Source organism: Centruroides vittatus, unplaced genomic scaffold, assembly GCF_030686945.1.
Source record: "Centruroides vittatus isolate TY-2023 unplaced genomic scaffold, ASM3068694v2 contig_452, whole genome shotgun sequence".
NCBI lineage: Eukaryota > Metazoa > Arthropoda > Arachnida > Scorpiones > Buthidae > Centruroides > Centruroides vittatus.
The window spans coordinates 1195343-1217877 of record NW_027122248.1 but is presented as its reverse complement, the minus strand read 5'-3'; the positions used below and the strand labels follow the sequence as shown (position 1 = coordinate 1217877).

The following is a 22535-nucleotide window of genomic DNA, read 5'->3' as shown; positions in this document are numbered from 1 at the left end:
TTTATGGTGTTTCCCTAGGAAGACAGATTAATGGTAAGATGCTTTTTGAGGTCAGGAGTCTGAAGTAGTCACCCTAAACAAAATAAATATATCTAAATAAAAATAATTAATTGATCAAGCTGATTGATGCAGCTGAGAAAACAATTGGATATAAAAAAATTGAAAAGAATAAGCCATGGATGACAAATGAAATCTTACAACTTATGGACAAAAGAAAGAAGTATAAAAATAAAAATCAGCAAATGTATATGAATATACACAGACAAATACAGAAAGAGATTGTAAGAGCAAAAGAAAACTGGCTAAAAATTAAATGCGAGGAAATGGAGTTACCGGAGAGAGACCATAACTCCAAAGACCTACATAAAAAGATTAAGGGAACTAACAGGAAAATTTCCACTAAGAACAGGATGTGTAGAAAAAAAGATGGCAAAATAACAACAGATTTAGTAGAAATGAAAAAATTATGGGAGGAATATATTCAAGCACTTTATGAAGACCAAAGGTATTTCGAAGAACCCGAGATAGATGAAGAAGGCCCAGACATTATGGTAGAAGTGAGATATGCAATTAAAAACATGAACGAAGGTAAGGCAACCGGACCAGATGGAATTCCCATTGAACTTATCAAAAATATAGGTGACGAAAGAATAGATGCATTAGCAGACATCTTGAATAACATATACAAAAAAGGGAAGGCACGAGATGAAAGGAACTATAAAACATTGTGAACACAGAACAATCAGCTTGCTAAACCATATAAGCAAAATATTACTAAAAATCATTCCAATAGAATATATGGCAAAATTGAAAGTAATTATCAATAATACTCAATTTGGATTTCGAACGGGAGTTGGCATAAGAGAAGCAATCTTTGCACTCTCTCAAATTGCTGAAAAAACAATCGATATGAATGTCCCCATTTTTGTGTGCTTCCTGGACTATGGAAAAGCATTTGATAAGATATGGCATGATAAACTACTTGAAATACTTTGTAACCTAGGACTAGACAAAAGAAACATTAAGATCATTAAAGATGCATATTGGAATCAGAAAACAAAAGTTAGATTGGGAAATGAAGAATGTGAATGGATTAAAGTGAAAAGAGGGGTTAGACAGGGCTGTGCACTTTCACCAATCCTATATAATTTGTATGCCGAGTACATAATGCAGGAGGCCCTGGAAGATAGAACAGAAGGTGTAAAGATTAACGGGATAAGCATTAACAATCTCAGATATGCAGATGACACAGTCATTCTCACTACATCAGAAAAAGAACTACAAATACTGTTAAATGAACTAGTATCAAAAAGTGAAGAAATGGGACTCTCAGTAAATACAAAGTGCATAAGTAAAGTTAAGTACACAATAAAGATGAAATACAGAGAGGAGAATCTTGAACAAGTAGATAGTTTCTGTTATTTGGGGAAAAGATTTTATTCAGACAATAATGTATCAAAGAAAATCTGAAACAGAATTGGACAAGCTAAAGACAAGTTTAACCAGATGAAAAACATTCTGTGTGAAAAGAAACTAAATCTACAATTAAGACTAAAAACGCTAAAATTCTACATTTGGTCCATTTTTCTTTATGGATGTGAGGCATGGACAGTACGAAAGATATGGAGAGGAAAATTGAGGCCTTTGAAATGTGGGCAATCAGAAGAATGTTGAAGATCAAGTGGACTAGCAGAACCACTAATGACAGGGTGTTACAGATGGCAGATACTAAAAGAGAATTAATAAAAATAATAAAGAGGAGAAAACTAGCATACTGTGGACACATACTGAGGGGAAAAAAATATGAAATCCCCAAACTCACATTAGAAGGAAAGATTGAGGGAAGAAGATGAGGCTGGATGGATGACCTTAAGGACTGGACAGGACTAGATACTGAAGAAATTATTCATAAGACTCACAATAGAGATTTGTGGTATTTGCTGGCAGCCAACCTCCCCTAGGAGAAGGCACAGGCAGAAGAGAATTGATCAAGAACACAGTGAATTCTGGTTCCTCTCACAACACAACCTATTCTTTACACTGATTTATGAAAAGATTTTGTTTTTGTGCACAAGGTATATGTTATTATTTGGGATTGCAATCCTGGAATCTCATCCAAAACATTCTAAAATCCCACGATTTTGACATTATACCATATACACTCAATTAGACCCAGAGATTTCAATTACCCCACAAGTTAAATAAAGCCACATCCTAATTGGACTGCAATTTGAAAAAATTGTAGACCTATAAATCCCTACTGTCGTCATTCTGTCTGTCTTTCCTTAATCTCATGAATGGAATTAGATAGATGAAAGACAAGACCGGATAAGGAAACCTTGGGCAGGAGGCCCCTCCTGCCGAAGGTTTCCTTATCCGATCTTGTCTTTCAGGTCAGTTAATTGTATATGAACTTACAATATAAACTTGAAGTCATGTTATTTCAATTCAAAAATTTCCTCCCAAAAGGTATTAGATAGATGACCAACACAACTCTATTGTTAAAGGAAAAGTATGATGTACAGGGGTAAGCCACTACTAATTTGAGATGGAGGGCATATATTTTAAATAAATTAAAAATATGATTAAAAATTGCAGCCTGGCTTTGTGACAATGTCACAATAAATAATTGCTTGTTGCATTTAAAAAATAAATCCACTGTGCTTGATTAAACCCGTATGTGGAGTTATTTAAATCACATTTTCTAAGTTACGGATTACTGTACACAAAATTTAATTGTGTAAATTGTCATATTTCTTGTCTTTGTTTTTTTTAACAATCTTTTTTCACTTAACACATGTTGGCATGAGTGCAGGGGTTATGTTTATTGTTTCGTAGTTACATCCAAAGTGAGCATGCGGGTACCACTTCCATGATGCATCAGCACCGATCGCCACCTGATGAACTCATTAATAATAATTTGCATTTCAAATAGAATACATACTACATTTAAAATCCAATACATATTACATCTCCCCTCTCTACACAAAGTCTTTGAAATGCGATGGCTTACGGACCATCTGACCCGATCGAGTCGTCAAGCCTGCAGATTCTTTGCCGTTTGCCTCCCGATTTTCCAAATGCTCACTCTCTGTCCCCCTTTCCTCTCTACTACTAGAGCTATTTATGTTTTCCTTTTGTTCATCTTCCATTGGTTTATCTTATAACTAGCAAGTAGGCCCGGCGTTGCTTGGGCAAAAGTAACGATAGCGAAGATTAAGATTATTACATTATAGTCACAAAAAAAGAGTAATTTCATCAACAAACTAAGTATTTCTAAAGAAAGATTGAATTTGAAAATCGAATGTTCTAATATTGTTTGATTTTCACAACGTGTTCTGATTATATCCTTCGATTTTCATTGAATGTTCTAAAGAAGAAAGGTCGAGAAAAACCGAACTAATCTGTTTAAATTTGAAAATCGAATATGTTCCAACATATTACTCTTTTTTTTCTTTCCTTTTTTTTCCAGTGCCCGTAAATCTTGCATGTCACTTTCTCTTGTTCTCCATTGTTACTCCACTTTGGAACTTATATCTGGTACCCTAACCAAATTTCAACTTTCAACTCCTAACCATTTTAGCGAATATTAAAATTATTATGTTATAGTCAACCTTACCCATTTTCACAGAATGCAAGAATTGGGTCCTCCCTTTTCCAGACTAATTACAGAATTTTTAGATAGGTCTAAAAATATGTTCAATTTCGAAAAAAACTGCATCTGCGTCTTGCACTTCGCTTTCTCTTAACACTTCCATCAACGATGGAAGTGTTAAGACTTAATCCTGTCCCTCTTCCCTGTGGGGAGGAATTTCGAAAAATTCCTTCTTAGCATGCGTTCTCGTGACATACCCTAACTGTGTACCAAATTTCAACTTTCAACTCCTAACCGTTTGGACACATCTCGATAATGTATATAGAAGCTTTAATCCCGTCCCCCCATGGGGAGGAATTTTGAAAAATCCCTTCTTAGTGTGCGTTTTTGAGACGTACCCTAACTGTGTACCAAATTTCAACTTTCAACTCCTAACTGTTTGGGCTCTGCCCTGATTATTATTATTATCATCATCATTACCATCATCATCATCAACTCATCTCGATTATATATATAGATTAATTTGAATAATTCTGTATGTTTTTAAATCTATTCACATCGAACTTCCTTAAAAATCTTCGATTACAAATGAAGTTTACAAACTGGGTATCATTACCTGAGTATACAATTTCTGGCTTGCCATATCTGAAAAATATTGATTTCATAGCTTCAACTATTCCGGAATGAGTGATGTTCTGATTCATACAATAAACTTCTGGGAATTGTGAAAATGTGTCTACTACTAGTAGTATAGTCTTTACCAAATAAATGACAGATATCAGTGGTGACAATATTCCATGGTCTTGTGGCAAGTTTTCTGTTAATAAGTGTTTCTTTCGGATTTGAATTTTGATACTTTAGGCATGCTGGACAACATCCTTACAACATCCTTACAACTCTGCATATGCCAATCGCCTTTGTTAATGATAGCTTCATATCTCGTAGTAGACATTCCTTTACCTTCAGATCACGAATACCACTCACAATTCTAGCTCTTAATAGTCAATCCTGTAAATTCCCAAACTCACAATTTATCGATAGCTTACGTAGGTCTGCTACAAAATAGTCAAAGGCTTCACTCAGTCCTTGCACACGAGTATTGAACTTGGAACTCTCAACACTTTAGTCGTATTTTATTCCGAAAAGCAACCAGAGTTTTTCTAGAATTACATTCAGTTGTTTCGCTTCTTCATTAAGTTCTAACGTCTCAAAAATTTCTAGAGCTTCTTCCCCCAAACAGTGGAACAAGGTGGCGGCTCGAGTTTCATTGTTCTTTGTCGTGAGTTTGGTCACCATCAAATAAAGTAGATAACTTTTCTTGAATTTCTTCCAATTCACTCCCAAGTCACCTTCTACCGACATCGGTTTGGGAGGAGGAAGATTTTGAAATGTAAATGGAGCAGACATGTCGAATCCAGTACGGGAGCATCTTTTGTCTTTCTCTAAACATTTGTCGAATGCACCATGTTACGTTTATTGTATCGTAGTTACATCCAAAACGAGCGCTCAGGTACTGCTCCCATGATGCATCAGCACCGATCACCACCTGGCAGACTCACTAATAATAATTTGCAGTTCAAATAGAATACATACTACATTTAAAATCCAATACACATTACAACACGTACAAAAACTAATTTCGAAAAAATAGCCACAGCCTTGAATAAAGCCACACTATAAATGGGTTTTAAAAAATAGACACACAGTGTATCTATTAAAGTTCCTACAGTAGATTGAAATAATGATATAAAAGACACTGTTTCTGTTTGAGTTGAGTCATTCTAGGCTCAAGTTTAGTTAATTCTGTGTAATCGAAGGATCTCTGGAGATGGGGCAAATGCCTTACATCCTCCCTCGGCACGTGAATTGTCATGACATCAAGAATTGTCTAAGAATTTCTAGTTTTGAGATAAGTAATGGTTTATTATGGTTTCAATAGAAAAAATAAAAACACAAGAAGCATTTGCTAATATTCAATAAAAATAAAAAAATAATAATACAATAAGTATTATATCTATTTTCTTTAATAACTCAAAACTAATAGTGGGTTTTAAGGCCTTAAAAAAGTAAATAATAATTCACTATAAATGCTAAAAAATATTTCTTGAACTTTTCCTTCACTAATTAAATATGTATTTCTTAAATATCTAAGTGTTTTGCATTCCTAGAAAGGGTGTCTCATCCTTGGGAGTGCATGCATCACAAAATTATATCACATTAGGGCATAGTTTGTGCAATTTCTCTTCTTCCAACTTGGAAATTTTCAGGATTCACCCCATGTATATATGAATTACGTAAGTGGTTTATTTATTCAGTGTAGATTAAATCCAGTAACTGAGCTGTCTAAAGTCACATTGGGATATTCTTGTTTTTTCTAACAAATAGTGCTAATGTGTTTTGATGTGAAATGAGATGATTATTTCATTAAAATGAAAAAAACACCTTTCACAAATTTCCAGCAACAAATTTAATCATATAAAAGCGTTTTCAACTGATTTGATCAGCCTTCTTCAGTTAATCGAACAAAAAATAAAAAGAATGAACTAATAAATTCAAATTTACAAAAGCAAGAGCCTGTTTACATCTAGTGGCTTTTATGTGCTGCCATCATAAAAGCCACTAGATGTAAACAGGCTATTAGACACATGGAGAAATTAGATATATATAGGGCACAATTAACATCTCAATGCATCAACCACAGACGCGCGGACGGGCTGTCGTCTGCCTGAAAGTCGTTTATTGGATAGCGTAAGAATTGAATAATGCATATTTGGGCAAGAACCTGCATTTTTATTACCATTCATCATTATATAGTTATTAGATTGTCTGCGCAACCGCAAAAATCTTTCCTTTCTCTTGCTTTTGTAAATTTGAATTTATTAGTTCGTTCTTTTTATTTTTTGTTCGATTAACTGAGGAAGGCTGATCAAATCAGTTGAAAACGTTTTTATACGATTAAATTTGTTGCTGGAAATTTGTGAAAGGTGTTGTTTTCATTTTATTTTACCAATTCCAGTAAGTTCTTTATTTTATTATTTCATTAGAATTGATTTATACTTTCTATATTTGTTTATATTCATATGAAATAATAAATTCCAGGATTGCTTTTCCTAGTTACGTCTATGTAAATTGCTGATTCAGGATTGATTTGTGATTAAGAACTTGGTTATTTCTTTTCAACATTAAAATTATTATATGACAGTTCTGAGAAATTGATTACTACTGAAAACTCAAAACTTTGCCTAAAATATTTATTAATTGGGTTGCAACTTTCAAATTGCAGATCTATAAATTCCCACTGGTGTGTCTGTCTGTCCTTCCTTAATCTCAAAAACAGAGTTAGATAAAAGTTCAGGCCAGACATGGAAAGCTTAGGGACAGGAGATCCGAATTAACTATATACAAACTTCTAGTCTAAATCGGAAGTCGTGTTATTTCAGTTCAAAATTTTTCTCCAGAACAGAGTTAGATCAATGATTGGCATGACCAGGAAAAGTATGATGTAAAGGGGGCAAGATGCTACTAAAATCAAGAGCATATATTTTAAATAAAATAAATTAAAATTATTATTAAAAATTGCAGCCCTGTATTGTGACAATGTCACAATAATTTTGTCAATTTCCTCCCTTATTAGAACGAAAACTTTATGGTAAAAACCATCTATTAAAAAATTTGAATATAAAATCATATTAGAAAGTATGTTTTCAGTTAGTTTATGTTTATAATCATTTAATTGTTAAAATATGGTTCAAAAATGCTATTTTTGACTCTATTTATTAGCTTTTAAGCTTGGAGAAATGAATTAGTTTATTAATGCAGTAATTATGTGTAATTATAAAATTATGCAAATTACTAATTTTAAAAATAAGCTTTTACCTGTTAATTTTTCTAAAGGTTCAAAAATAAAGTGCAAAGTATTTATTTCATGATATCTTAAGTTTTAACACACATTTTGGAATTTTTTTAATAGTCATTGATTTGTGGAATGTATCGCTGTATAAAAAGAAAGCCTGGATCAATAGGGAAACCTCTTCCCGGTGTACAGCTCGCTGTAAGTATTACGTAAGAAGTTTTATTTTAAAAAACTTTTTCATAAATAAAAATGATTGTAATTTTATATTTCTTGAATTTATTTTATCGTTACTATTAAAAAATATATCTGTATTTTAAATCCAGGATAAGTAATCAGAGACAGAAGTTAAATGATAAGTATTTATTTTATCATATTTCTGTGTAGATTACCTGTAGGTTGCATGTGTTTAAAAGATAATTTGAAAGGGATAAAGGTTGTGCAATGGGAAGGTTATATACCATTTTTAAATTCAACCTATGGCACAACATTAACTTCCATATGACTGGTGTTATACAATGAAGTACACAAAGGTTTTATTTTCATTCTAACACTTTTATACAGGATATTTGCCATTGTGGGTTATATATGCGCGCGCACACACACACACACACACACACACACAGTTCCATATTTTTTTTTTATTAATATGTACCAACTATTTATATACTTAAACTTCTGATTCTGGCCATTGATTAGAAATTGTGAATATAGATGTAAATGTGACTAAAAAATAATTTTGTTGTAACACTATACTAGATACTTGATCCTTACTACAATGAATTGGGACCTGGTAAAGAAGGAATACTATCTGTCAAACTGAAGCCTCGTGCACCACTTTCATTATTCAAGGAGTATTTAGTAAGCTAATTCATAAAGATGAATTCTAATAATTAGTTTATCGTGAGAAAAATTGACAAAATCTTTTTCGTAACAGAATAATCAAAAAGAAACCGATGCGGCATTTCGTGGCGATTACTATCTTACGGGCGATAGAGCTTACAAAGACGAGGAAGAGTATTATTGGTTTGTTGGACGAAATGACGATATCATTTTATCTTCTGGGTATAGACTTAATTATTTAAAAAACTTATTATATAGCATATTTAAAATTTAGTATTATTATAAAATTTTCTTTTCAGTTATGCAATTGGACCATGTGAAGTGGAAAGTGCATTACAGGAACATCCAGCAGTATTGGAATCTGCTGTTGTTAGTAGTCCTGATCCACAAGGAATAGAAGTTTGTTTTATTTTCTTCTTGTTTTTATTAAAATATTTCTAGTTTACTTAATTAATTTGTTTTCTCTGTTTCCTTTAGACTGTAAAGGCTTTTGTTGTTTTGAATAAAGAATATTTGCATTTGGATAAAAATCAAATGACAACAGATCTTCAAGATCATGTTAAAAATATAGCATCAGCTTATAAATACCCAAGAAAGGTTTTAATAAAATTTAATAAGAAGTCTTTATTATTAAAATTTTTTAATTTTTAATAATAATTTAATAAGATAACTGAGAGAAATTTTATAGATAATAGTCAGGACCCAATTGGTTGCTTAGAACACTTGAGAGATCATTAAAATTAGTTTAATATTTTATTATTATTAGTAAGTAGTTGTAATAGTAAATTAGTATGTAAAACTTAATTATTTAGCTGTTTTAGTATTTCAGTAGCTCTAAAATAGTTCACAAAATATTTTAATTTCATAAATATGATAACTATTAAAATGAAATGTTCATTTTCAATAACATGGGAAAATGCTTACAGAATTATGAAAGTAATTACATTCATACATTACAGACCTCTTAGACTTCTAGATTTATCATCGTCGATCGGTCTTTCCAAATTGATTATCATGCAGATCGATAGCTTTACAATATGATATAATATTACTAAATTTTTTAATATATTATTAATGTTTTTCAAAATTTATATTAATTCAATCAATAGCTTAGTAATCAAAATTTTTAGATTGAATTTGTAGATAAACTACCTAAAACAGTCACCGGAAAAGTTCAAAGAAAAGCTCTGCGCAAAAGAGAATGGTAACATATATAAAATTTTCTATTTATATACTGATAGCATATTTTTATCAGCATATTTGAAATTATTGCATACAATATAAAATTTATTCATTGTAGATTATAGTTGTATTTGCCTTAAAAATCCTACTAATGTAATAATTTAGTACAAATGCATTTGATTATCATTCAAACAGGTCTGAAGTGAAAAAGGAACAAAACATTTCTGTTGCATCTTAAATTAAGATTACCTGTTGCAGGTAAGATTTTATAATATAAAGTTGAATTTTCATTATTGTAAATTTGTGAGAGAGATACACCAAAACATTACATTCATTATAACAATGGCAACCATATTAGTAATTGCTGTATAATTCAAATTTGCTCATTTATTCATTCTTGCTTATGCAGTTAGAGGACATTTTTATCAAAAACAATAACATTTATATTTTAAACATTTGAAATTTAGTGCTCTGAATACGAGTATTACTTTCAATGCACAGCTTTTGGAGCCGAATATTTTTGAAGTACAATAATATGATTTATTATAAAAATGTTAAATACTATGACGAAATCTAGAGATGAAGGATACTTAGAGGAAAGTAATCAGTTTGTATATATTTTTAAAACAATGCTTAAATCAAACAGCGTGCCTGCAGTAAGGTTTCAGCCTACTGTTGTAAAGTATTTGGATTTGAATCCAATCCAGACTTATTTCTAGAATAAAATTATATAATTATGTTTGATAAAATAACAGAGAATATTAATATAATCAAGGATGATTTTGATTTTTGGACTAATATGAAAATTCAGTAATAAATTATATTTAAATTAGCTTGATTATTAATACTATTAAATTATTATATATACAAGCTTTCTTGTGAATTTTAAAAATTCAGTTAATTAGAATATTAATCATTCTAGCATTTCCTATAGATAGATTAAAGCCTAAATCTAAATTTTTATAAAATTATCTTTAAATCCACAATAAAATTTGATTTTTTAAATGTAAGGCTACATACTAATATGTAAAAAGTATATGTGCTTTTCTTATACATACATCTCATCACATTTTTATAATAATGGAAACTGAGATTATGAAATAAGTTATGTTTCTAAAGAAAGCTGATACATACTTCCCCATTACAGATCTTAAAAGTTCCATCATGCATGTATTTTACATCATAAAAATGTTTTTCATTCAAATTTTTAAAATGCAAGATCATTGTAATTCAAGATTTGTACACAGAATTTTTGTATAAATACGATTTAAAATAAACTTCGGTATTTTTAAAAAATAATTTCTCGTCGTCAATTATTTTACATTTTTATCATTATTGGCATGTCTAGCATCTGCAATTCATCATAAATTTTCTCATTGGATATGCAGTCATTGCCGACAAGGAAAGGATTCTAACTCGTTAGTGAGAGAGCCACATATATAAAATATTCAATATCTGGCCAAAACTACGATGGATAGGAAACAAAGACCTTAATTCCCACAGGATGGAAAAGAGGAAAATATTTATTATACAAAAAAAAAATTAATTATTGCAGTTATTTATTATGCTTATAGCTATTTAATGTTACTATTTTTAAATTTATTTCCAAACTTAAAGATGACTTAAGCCTTTAAACTACTAAATTTATTTAAAATTGTGATTTTAAGAAATTATTAAATTAAAAAAATTACACTTGCAATCAAAAATCGAACCTGTTACCGGCGTGTATCCTATAAAAGATCGTCCCACAAACGTTTTCGAACTTTATGAAGTTCTTCTTCGGGTGGAAAATAAAGAACTTTTCCACCCGAAGAAGAACTTCATAAAGTTCAAATTTAATTTATATTTTTCTCCTTTGTTATTTCATAAACATTTGAAACTTTTCAAAAACACAATCTTACTGTTGTATTATTTATAACAAATTCTGCATATAGCAACTGTTAATAAACCATGAAATACTTTAATGAAACTACAACTCTAGAGAAATAATTGCATCTTTTTAATATCAAAAAATTTTATTTTTAATTATAACTTTATTTACAACAAATAAAATCAAGAGACTTTATTTGCCATAAATATATCTAATTAATTTAATATATATAATTCACAAATTCTATTTACATTTTTTTTCAAGGCAACATTCTGTACATTAAAATATCTGTTTATAAAACAATCCTTCCGGGAATTTGAAAATAACCCATTTTAACAAATTTTAATATTTTTAAACACTCAACATACATTATTTTAATAAAATAATGTGTGCTTTTCTTTCATCTTAATTGTAAATGCCAGCTGTCAACATTATTTCAATCATCAATACTTAAACATCTATGATTCTTCTATTAACAGTATTGAATAAGAAAAATTAAATTTCCTATAATAAATAACATTCCCTAAAGAATAATTACAAAAATAGATTAAATTTGGAATTGAATGATAAATATTTAGCCTAAAGTTATTGATCTGTATTTATTAAATTTATTCATTTTGTTTAACAGTTTCTATGCCTATTTATAACCTAAACATATATCTTATCAAAAATTTATGACTATAATAATTTGCTTTTATCATCAATTAATTTCTTTTTGATGAATAATTTTCATATACTTTTGAATGTAATTAAAGTGTTTATACTATAAATAGTACAAATACTTTAATTACATGAAAAGTATTCTTGTAAAAATAAATAAATACAGCATTAACAATTAATTGAAAAGTGCACCATTCCATTTCTCTATCACAGAAAATTTTTTTATATAAATTTCATAACACTGCAAATTTTCTTCCAAATGATTTCTAATATACTTAAAAAATTAAGTTAATATCCTATGATTGATTTCTCTCTTCATTTTTCTGAAACAAATAAGAATATTAACATAAGTTTTGATGTAAATTTTTTTATGTGAATGTTATACTTACATTCTCTAATGTTGTATCGTCAGAACCATTCTCTTGCTGTAAAATGTTCATACTCGGCTCATCTCTGTCGGTTTGTAAACATTTATAATTTTCGATCAGACTCTGGTGATCCGAATCACTGCTTCCTTCACTATCAATGATAGTTAATTTTAAAAAGTCCTTTACTTTTTCAGACTGTTCAGATGATTCTAAGCTCTTCCACAATGTTAAACTATTGTCCAAAGAATCTTCTTTATCTAAAGTGCATTTAGAATCTAAATCAATATCAACTTTTAAAGTGGCTGGTTCATTAGAATTCGATGCAAGTGTCTGAATTTCCAAAACTTTTTCTGGTGTCGTTCTTTTTGAATTTTCGGACGACGAAACGGCTTCCGCTGCAAGAATATTATCGAGATCTTGTATGGCTTCCGAAATCTGTTGAGCGGTCACGACGGTGTCGGCATCCGTTTTTAAATCTATGGATTTTAAACAATTTTCTTCTTGCTTATTTTTATCTAAGGAAGATTCTTTATTTAAATCTTCAATGCTGCCAGTCAGATTTTGTAAACTTGGGGATATATTTGTTGTAAACACTTCTATACCAGCAGAAACTGATCCACCAGATGGTGAAGCTTCTCTAGAATAAAATTTTGATTGTGATTTATTGTTGTTAGTTTCTATATTTCTTTCTACAAAATTATTTTCAAAATATAAAGGCACTGAAGTTAAATCAGAAGTTTTTATTTGAAAATTATGTTCTTGTGGTGTAGGTTGAAGTGCATTCCACCTTTTCTCAAATTCTGACGAATCGGATGGTGTATCCTGATTATTAAATAAATGATTTAAGAGAGCTAATATTTTCTTAATAGAAGGTCTTTCACTTTGAGAATACCAACACAGCTGCATGATACTGAATCTGTAACAGAAATCATTATATATTAATAAGGAGATGAAATAAATTCATTCTGGCATATTTATTTAATAAAATTATAAAAGATGCTTAGGCTAGTTATTTATAAAATCAATCTGAGAAAATGTATTGATGTGGTTAAGGCTAAATAATATTAGAATATATCTATATTGATTATACAACACAGGTAATCTTGTTAGATAGTCACAACTAATGCCAAAGCCAGTAAAAAAAACTTGGCTCCACAGCTCCAACTAACTTGATTAATCATGTGCTTGCTTCAGCAAAAAAATTCAAAACTAAATTGATATTTTGAATTAAAGAAACCAGAATCACAAAATTTTCAGCTTAAGCCTAATTACAACAGCATACTGTTTGTCTTTTTACATAAATGGTCTTCTATAAAATTTAAACTCATTCAAATGGATGGCCTCTTTCACCCTGAGGCAGAACTGAAAGATGTGAGATTGATTGACAGTATAGCAAGAAATATTTTTTTCAAAAACTAAGCAAAAATATAGACAAGTATGACTTTATTTTTAAAAATTTTATCTTTAGAAGGCAAAAAAATCATCCTTTCATTTCTCTACTAAAGCTTTAATCAACTGTGTAATGATGACAACAATTACTATAAATTTCAAGATTTATCAAGTATTTAATAAGTTCAAATTAATAACTCTAAAGAGAACTTTTCAAAAACAAAAAAAATTTAAGTCTTTTTTTTAAACTTCATAAATTTTATAATTGATTCAGTTGTTCCATGCTGATTGCAAGATCAAATCTGTAGACAGAACTAATAATATACTCATGCTTTATTTTTGGTGTGATGGCAAACAGGGTGATTTTGTTGAACAGTCAACTCTAACTCCTTCATTAAAGCTCAATATGTACCATTAACAGTAAACCTTCTGATACCATTTAATGTTATCATCATGTGAATCATAAGGTTATAAGTTTATATCAGAGTTGCAAATGGTAGTCAATAAAATATATAGACTGTAAATCACAGCTGAAACTGGTTGGAGTTCGATTTTTTTTTTTTTTCTAATTATTGTGAAAATAAAATGACTCCTTGATTTTCTAACTTTCTTGAATTGATTAGATTGATGGTAACTAATAAGAATCACTCTTGTTCCTTTAGTTTTTTGGAAAATTTGACCCCAATCAAAAATATTTTTTGACGTCATACAAAGATAATATAAATTAGATTAAATATAAATTTATAATTTTCAACTAAATTAAATTATGACATTTACTTGCAAAATTTTAATTCACTTAAGTAGATTTTAATAATTTTTCTTATCAATATTTACTTATAAATTTAGCTTGCTGCTATTGACTTAGGTTTTAATCAACAGAGACTACAGACTACAGACTTATGTACCACTCTGTCAACTAGCTTGTGCAGTCACAGTTGTCCATACTTTATTTCCTGATCTTTTTTCCATGTGCTAAACAAGTAGTTGTTTTTGCCATGCCCTTCTAAGTTTAACTTAGATGATTGAGTGAAACAGCTTTCTGAACCTGGTATGAAAGTCTCGAGAATTCATGCTGTATGCTTACAGTAACAAACAAATCATTTGAGAGATTTCAGATGTAGTGAAAAAACAAAAAAACACACAAAAATTGGACTGTAGGCCTTTGCTGGCTATCCCAACAAGATGAAACTCTTGGTTGCAAGCAGTATACTGATTGGCAAACAACTGTTTGAGTTTTTGGATTCAGATGATTGCTTCTTCTCACATAAGCAGTCTCAGAAATGACTGCCAATATTAATTCTAACCTGCAACATTAATTGATATCTGAATGTCTCTCCAGCAAGCACTTGTAATGATAATGTAAAACTGCAGCTGGATTTACTCGAGTACAATAAAAGTCAAATGCAATTGAAGAAATTTGTAGCTCTTCTACCACTAAGTTCAGTAAGTTGGAGAAATTCATGAACAATGACCCAGCACAGAATTTTCTAACCCTATTTCAGAGCTCTTCTACAAACAGAACATTCTTACAACACTAGTGATAGAAGAAAGGCTAAAACTGCTCTTCCAGAAAATAACAACATTGAAGACGCTATGCATGTATATCATCAACTAAAGGAAATCCTCCAGAAAAATCCAGATCTCAATGCCGAGAACACCCTAGATCAGTGGTTCTTAACCTGGGTTCGGCGAGTCAGTCTCAGGGGTCAACCACCTGACGTCATCGTAATGTAGAAACCGTATTGGTTTCGAAAACTAATGCTACATAACATGTGTTCTATTGGGAAATATGCCTATATTTCCCAATAGAACACCTATTATACCTATGTTTTGAATTTGAAAAATTATATTTTATTTTTCCAATTAAAAGGGGTTCGGTGAATGCTTATATGAAACTGATGGGGTTCGGTACCTCCAGCAAGGTTAAGAACCACTGCCCTAGATGGTATGTGGGATGGCCACAACTCTTTTGTTGATGGCACACTTTGATCACTCTGACTTCCTGTTTCAAACATGGACTGCAAACTGCTGACTTGAAGGGCCAATATTGCCCATAACAAATATGCAACTAATGTTAGCATACCACTTTCAATCAATGTTAAGTTTCAATGATGATGATAATTGCTTCACTACACACCAAAAAAAACTGACTGGCTGGTTTTTCTTGTTTTGTTTTTGACATGTGAATTGCAACTAATATTTCCAAATATTGTGCAAAAAAAATCTAATAACAGCTCATGCAAGCTTTAATGTACTTTCTGTATTCAATAATTTTTAAACTGTACTCTAAAAATTCTTCTCAAGATAATAGAAAAATTTCAGGTCATCCTATTCAATAAAATTAATTTTGTATATTATATAATTCTTATAAAACAAGTGAATTCTGAAATGAAAGTTAAATAATCCTAAAAATTGTTTATTTTTCTTCAATTTTGGAATCTGTTTCTAACTCAATACAGTGGGTGATCGGTTAACAAATGTAATCCATTCCAAGACTTTGTTCATTATCCGAATTGTTCGTTAATTGGTTAATGATTTACCATAGGTTTTTATGGAAATTTGATTAATTCATTCTGGAGACCCCAAAAAATAAAAAGTATAAATAAACCTAGTAAAAAAGTATATATGTAATAATAAAAATACATATATACACAGTCTTGCATTTTTATTAGTCATGTTTTTTTCCGTTTGTAGGGGTTAAAGAATCTGTCTAATGTCGATTGCTTTTCTCTCTTCTTCAGGATTTTTCAGAAGTAATTAATAGCATTGTAATTGTAGAGATCCCTAAGCCTATTAACCTCAACCTAGTTTGGATGCCATTCTACAACCATCATTCTGACATCCTCCCACTTCTTCAAAAAAATGTTTAATAGCAGATATCGACATGAATTCTCTTTTTCAGAAGAAAACACATCTCGCCGAGTTTCTTGGTGTTCTTCATTCAAGAGTTCTTGGCATTTTTCTGTTGTCAGATCCATTTCAGGTTCCAGCTCTTCAATGTTCTTTATTTCTCAGATGTGATTTTTGTTACTCCTTAAGCTGCTTGAGTCTTCTTGACAATACAGTATCTTTCTTAGATAAGATTGAACTGTGACCTACTGTAAAGCTGTTCAAGCCATACTGCCCAGCAACATCAGACATCTGCTCACTCTCTATCTTTGCTATTATACTCTCACCTTTCGAAAACAAAAACCCACGCAAAACTTAACAAGTGCCCGCCTGACAGTCTTGTGAATACTATAAAAAAAATTCTTTCTGTCAGAAAAATAAAAGGCTGGAATTACAAGGGAGAATTTCAAAGTTCGGAGGAATACTATCTGACAGGGTTGAACGTCGATATCTGCCACACTCCAAAAAGTTTTGAATTGTTGCCCGAAGACAAGGGAAGACTAATCGGTATTCATTATTTTATGTCGCTTCTTCTTGTGTTTGTTCTGTGGGGTGTTCGTTATCCAATCATGTGTTCTTTGTTCGAACATATAAATCTTTTGTGAAAGTGTTCGTTATCTGATTTGTTCGTTAACCAATCACTCACTGTATAGTGAAATTAAAAATTCTGGAAAATTACATGATCAATTGTTTTAAATATTTAAGCATCTAATATTGACAATACATATTTCTTCATAAATTAACTTAACTGGAATAATAATATCAGACAATTTGTTCTTGTAGTTATTGAATAGTAAGTTACAACATAAGTGATGATGGAAACTTGTATAAATTCCATATAATAAATTATTTTTATATATTTATTTATATATTAAATTATGCAATATTTAATGTTCTCAAATAATATGTAATGGAGACTTTTGTTCATAAACTCAATTGGAAAATTACCGGATTAAAATTCATAGGTATTCAATTTGCAAATGAATTTTATTCAAAAATAAAATTCATCTGTGCATTAAGGAATCAATCATTGTACTTAAATACATTAAAAATTTTCAGTTTAAAACATTTGAATGGATAATTAAATGTTGATATAAAATTTATGACTAAAAATATTTATATGTAAATATAATATAAAACAATATTTACATTAAATTCTTGTGGATGCAAGGAGTTTTGGGCTGTTCAAGATATATACATTTTTCCACAATTACTTTTTGTAGTACTTCTTCGTTTGTTAAATCTCCATAAGGCAATTTTCCAAATTCTAGAATCTCCCACATTAAAACTCCAAATGACCTGAAAAATTACAGCACATAAATTTCAAATAAAATAAATCGTAAAGTTTTTATGATATATTAATATTCTTGAAATGCATTATACATTGTTAATTAAAAAATATTATTTCAATGAATGAAAGTTGAAATAAGATTGTATTCTTGCAAATGTAAAAATTACAAATTTTTGTTATCTCACATTAATCCAAAATGAAACTGTATTATTGAGTAACCCTAATTTATGAGTATATCTCATGCCTTAAAATCTCTGCTAAATAGATGTGAGCTTTTTTCATCATTTCTTATGATCAAAATTTGAACTTCATTCCAGCATAACCTAGTCACCATAGCCACGTTCCCAAATAGCATTAAAGCACTACAAAATTAGATAAATATTATCTATCATTTTATTAGATAGATAATCTTTCTCTAATTAACAAATGAAATAAAATAAATGAAATTGTTGAGTAGGTTATTCAATAATATATAATAATATATTATTATTGAATATATTAATTATTATTTTCTTACCATCGAATAAACAACTCACATATTTGCTTTTCTTATGTTATCAGACAATCGTTTATTTGATGGTAAGAAAACAATAGTTATTTTCTAAGCATTAAAACTACATTCACTTATAGAAAGGTTTTTAACATAGAGGCAAAACTTACTAAACTGCACAATCATGTTAGAATGAATGACACTATCCTACCAAGTGAATATATAATGAGAAAATAACAAAGTAGAGCCTAGAACCTATGAACCATCTGACTGGAGCATGCAGGAACTTCAATTTTGTCACACTTGTGATTAGAATATTTTGTTCTTGAAAATATTGTTCAGTACTTATTGTATCAATTTTGAAGGGAAATAAAATAAAATAGCTCATGTATAGAATTCTTATATATTGAAAACTTGTAAATCTTAAATGATAAATCTTAATTAATAAAATTTTAAAAAATTCTATCTGTAATTTCTAATATAATATATATCAAAATTTATAAATAGGGTTTTAATAGTTTCAGTAACAGGTCAAGTCATGTCATCCTTGTCATCATTTTACATAAAATTTTTAAAATTAAAATTGAAACATACCACACATTTGCTTCTTTGCTAACTTCTTTAGTTTCTATTATAGTATCTGTGCAATGAAGAGATTCTGGAGCTGACCATCGAATTGGTAATGCCATATCTCCTAAGCAATAATAATCATTCTAACCATAAAAAAAAGAAATGTTTTTATAAATTTTAGTTATAAAACTTTTAAGGATATATCTATATCTTAGCATAATTACAACCTAAATAATCATAAATATTTGATAAAAGCTATAAATTTTTTTTGCATGTAATTAGTACATAAATCATAATTATAAAAAAAATGTTAAATTATTGACTCAGTTCTATCAGTTGTGTATATTTATGCAAAATAATTAATCTGCGTTAATATTAAATACAGCATAAATACTAAAATAAGTATATATAATGATACAGTAGAATTGTAAGTAATATTGCTTCTTTAATCTTCTTAAAAAATAAATAAAAATTTACAATTGCAAATACATATACCAAAACTATTTTGATAAATCAATAGATTAGTATTCAGAAATTATTATATAGCTAAATTATAGGATTATGCAATTCAATAAAATCTAATAATTGCATAACTGTTAGTTATCAATTGTTTGTATACTCTAAGAAAACAGTGTTTCTCAAACTATGGTTTGTGACCCATAGTTCAATACTACCTTCCACAGAAATACTAACAACTAGGAACAATACATACATCTGTTAAGTACTAAAAATTTTTTAACAACTTTTTTTCTCATAATTATTATTGTCATTACAAGTATCTACATTTATGTTATTTCTGATATTTTAAAATTGTTAACATCCTGTTAATATTATAGCAATCATCTGGAAATCAATGAGTTGTCCTCAGTATTTTGTCAAACATTGTGATTTTATTGTACATTTCATAAATGTGTAGTATCAATTCCATAAATATATAAGTTGAATTACAACCTTAGACTATGTTAACAGTAAAAATTTAACTTGTATGTTTTATTTCCTAAATATAGTTACATTATAAAAAGTTGATGAGGGACTTAAAAGTCCAAAATGCATTCTTTTTAGAAATAAAGTGATTTTCTAAGGCTGGTCTTGTGTTGGATGACAGCGTAATAAGTCTAGTAATAAAGAAAGGCCGGCATAGTGCTTACAAGTTTATACTATGACACTATGATGAAAAGGTGATTAGAGGGCTATCCGTATTTAGCGACGGACTTAGGCCCTATTAGAAACTGAAAGAAGAGTTAAGTAAGATAAGAAGCTAGAGGGAAGAGGAAATAAAGAGAAATAGGAAAGTGGGAAAAGGAGTAACCAGGGGGCCCCACGGAACCCCATGGGCGTCTGCATCGCCATTCATTTAAAATAAAAACATATTTACATTGGAATACATAACATTAAAATGGTTACATAAAAGATACAGCCTGACTTGGCTGCGTAGTAAAAATAACAGTAAACAATTAATTAATCGATATCATACATTATATACAACGCCAGACTTATGGCTATATAGACAATAATTGTTAGTTTACAATATTAACAAATGTTTCAGGTACATTAACACTATATGTATACAATAATTGAAGTACGCCGGACATAATTTCCCCAGGTGTGAGGTAAATGTGCGTTTCTTGGTTGAATTACATTATTACCCGACAATGGTCCTAGAATTGGTTTAAAAAGGCAAATAATTACAATACAAAATTAAATATTTCGATGATACAATAAACACGGATATATCTATAATCCGTTTACAAAGTGTAAACATGACAATTTATGTTATTTCAATAATGACAAAATTTGTATCGAATTTAAGATAAAATGAAAGCATAAAGATTCATAGCCAGGTAGTGATGGCTGTAACAAAATAACAATATTATATTATTCAATTCGTTTACAAGATGACATCGATGTAATACTTATTACAACTATCAAAATTAACAATGTTGTCAAAAACGTATTTACAGTGTACTTCAAATGAGTTGCTTACAGTTTACATCAACATAGAGATTAATAAATAAGCGATGTCAACTGCAAAAACCGATAACATATTTACAAATTTACATCGTTACGTGTCTCTTTGAAGCACGAGACAATTTTTCCTGGTCTCTTCAGTCTTCTTCACTCGAGGAAGTAGTCCAGTCACTGTCACTTTCAATTTCACTAATGTCTATCGCTTGACTGTTGCAAGTATTTATTGTGTTACTGTTCTGTATGGTTAGAACACCACTGTCTTGAAGAAACTTCTCCAATGCTTTTAGAAGTTTTATGTTTGTGATGAAGTCTTTTTCATTTGGTGGCCAAGTCTTCCCCTCCTGGACGCAAGTTCTTTGGAGTGGTTTCCTGATGTCTCGGTGTTTGGTGCATTCATATAATAGATGGTAGGCAGTATCCTCACAGTCCATATCTGTATCACATCTATCACTATCTCTCTTTCCGAATCTAAATAGGTAAGACTTGAAGTTTCCATGTCCAGTTATCAGTTGTGTTAGCTGAAAGGTTGGGCGAAAGAATTTGTTGTTTTTTCTGTCTTCTATTGATGGCAAGTATTGATAGCAATGTCTACCAGTAGTAGATCTACTCCACTCCGTTTGCCAGATTGCAGTGATTTGTTGTCTGACATATTTGTTGACACTACTGATGGGAAGTCGGGAGTATGTAATTTTTGAGTTTACTGTTGTGGCTCTTTTTGCCAATTTGTCGGCTAGTTCATTACCAGGCTGTCCTGTGTGTCCTTGAACCCAGTTGAAGGAAATCTTTAGTTGTTGTTGTTGTGTTAACTCATTTATAAGATTCTTAATCTCTGAGGCTAGAGCCGAACTAGTCTTCTCTCCCTTGAGGATGTGTAGGGCCGCTCTGCTGTCGGTGAATAATATTAAGTTTTTGTGCGTGATGTACGAAAGGCGTTTGATGTAGGAGAGAGCTTTAAAAATTGCCCAAAGTTCCGCCTGCATTATCGTACAATGACTAGCAAGCTTAAATGCTGCTTGGTATTGTGTTCTGCCGTTGTTCCTGATAAGTACTCCTGATCCAACTCCATGTTCGCTCTTCGATCCGTCTGTGAATGCTATGATTTGATGTTTTCTATCGATGGTGGACATATCAATGGGGTCCAGCGATATTTCGTAATGACAGTTCTTTTTTGGGTCAGTTGTTTGGTTGACGTTTTTGGGAATGTGATCAATGTTGTCATGAATAAGGTGTTTTTTAAAATCCATGTTATCTGGTGGGAGAACTCCCATGTTCTGGAGTGCCTTTATTTCAGTTTCCGAACAGCTGGTCAGGTCTTTGTTCAAAAGGAACCAATGCCAAATTTGTCTTTTCGCCTCTAAGTGAATTGGTGTTAAATTGGCAATCACCAATAATGCGTCTGTTGGGGCTGTGCAATAAGCCTTGCATATGCGAATTGCTGATCTTCTTTGTACCGCCAATAATTTCCTCTTCATATGCGTGTTATTTAACGCTTCTCTCCAGATTTGAACACCATATAGGAGTGCTGGTTCCAAGGCTTGTTTATAAATTAATTTTGTGTTTTTGGATTCTA

At 30.3% G+C, this 22535-nt stretch overlaps 2 protein-coding genes across 5 annotated transcripts in view; one reads left to right on the top strand and one right to left on the bottom strand.

Moving 5' to 3' along the window:
- LOC136977194 (acyl-coenzyme A synthetase ACSM3, mitochondrial-like) overlaps window positions 1–22535 on the top strand; it is a 148512-nt gene that overhangs the window by 16480 nt on the left and 109497 nt on the right. The window contains exons 11-18 of one of the 2 annotated variants that reach the window (XM_067272652.1): window positions 7566–7646; window positions 8205–8306; window positions 8383–8510; window positions 8588–8687; window positions 8766–8885; window positions 9419–9492; window positions 9666–9728; window positions 10618–10756. In XM_067272652.1, coding sequence (XP_067128753.1) covers window positions 7566–7646; window positions 8205–8306; window positions 8383–8510; window positions 8588–8687; window positions 8766–8885; window positions 9419–9492; window positions 9666–9708 — 648 coding nt within the window. In that variant the 3' untranslated portion in view covers window positions 9709–9728; window positions 10618–10756. Of the gene's footprint in view, window positions 1–7565; window positions 7647–8204; window positions 8307–8382; window positions 8511–8587; window positions 8688–8765; window positions 8886–9418; window positions 9493–9665; window positions 9729–10617; window positions 10757–22535 lie in introns of those variants that run through there. The other variant, XM_067272653.1, reaches the window with a different exon arrangement.
- The window catches only part of LOC136977186 (serine/threonine-protein kinase LMTK2-like), a 42310-nt gene continuing 31189 nt past the window's right edge, over window positions 11415–22535 (bottom strand). For 2 of the 3 annotated variants that reach the window (XM_067272634.1, XM_067272636.1), the window contains 4 exons: window positions 19022–19140; window positions 17796–17945; window positions 12390–13284; window positions 11415–12323 (listed from right to left, as the gene is read on the bottom strand). In XM_067272634.1, coding sequence (XP_067128735.1) covers window positions 12297–12323; window positions 12390–13284; window positions 17796–17945; window positions 19022–19140 — 1191 coding nt within the window. In that variant the 3' untranslated portion in view covers window positions 11415–12296. The remainder of the gene's footprint in view (window positions 12324–12389; window positions 13285–17795; window positions 17946–19021; window positions 19141–22535) is intronic. The other variant, XM_067272635.1, reaches the window with a different exon arrangement.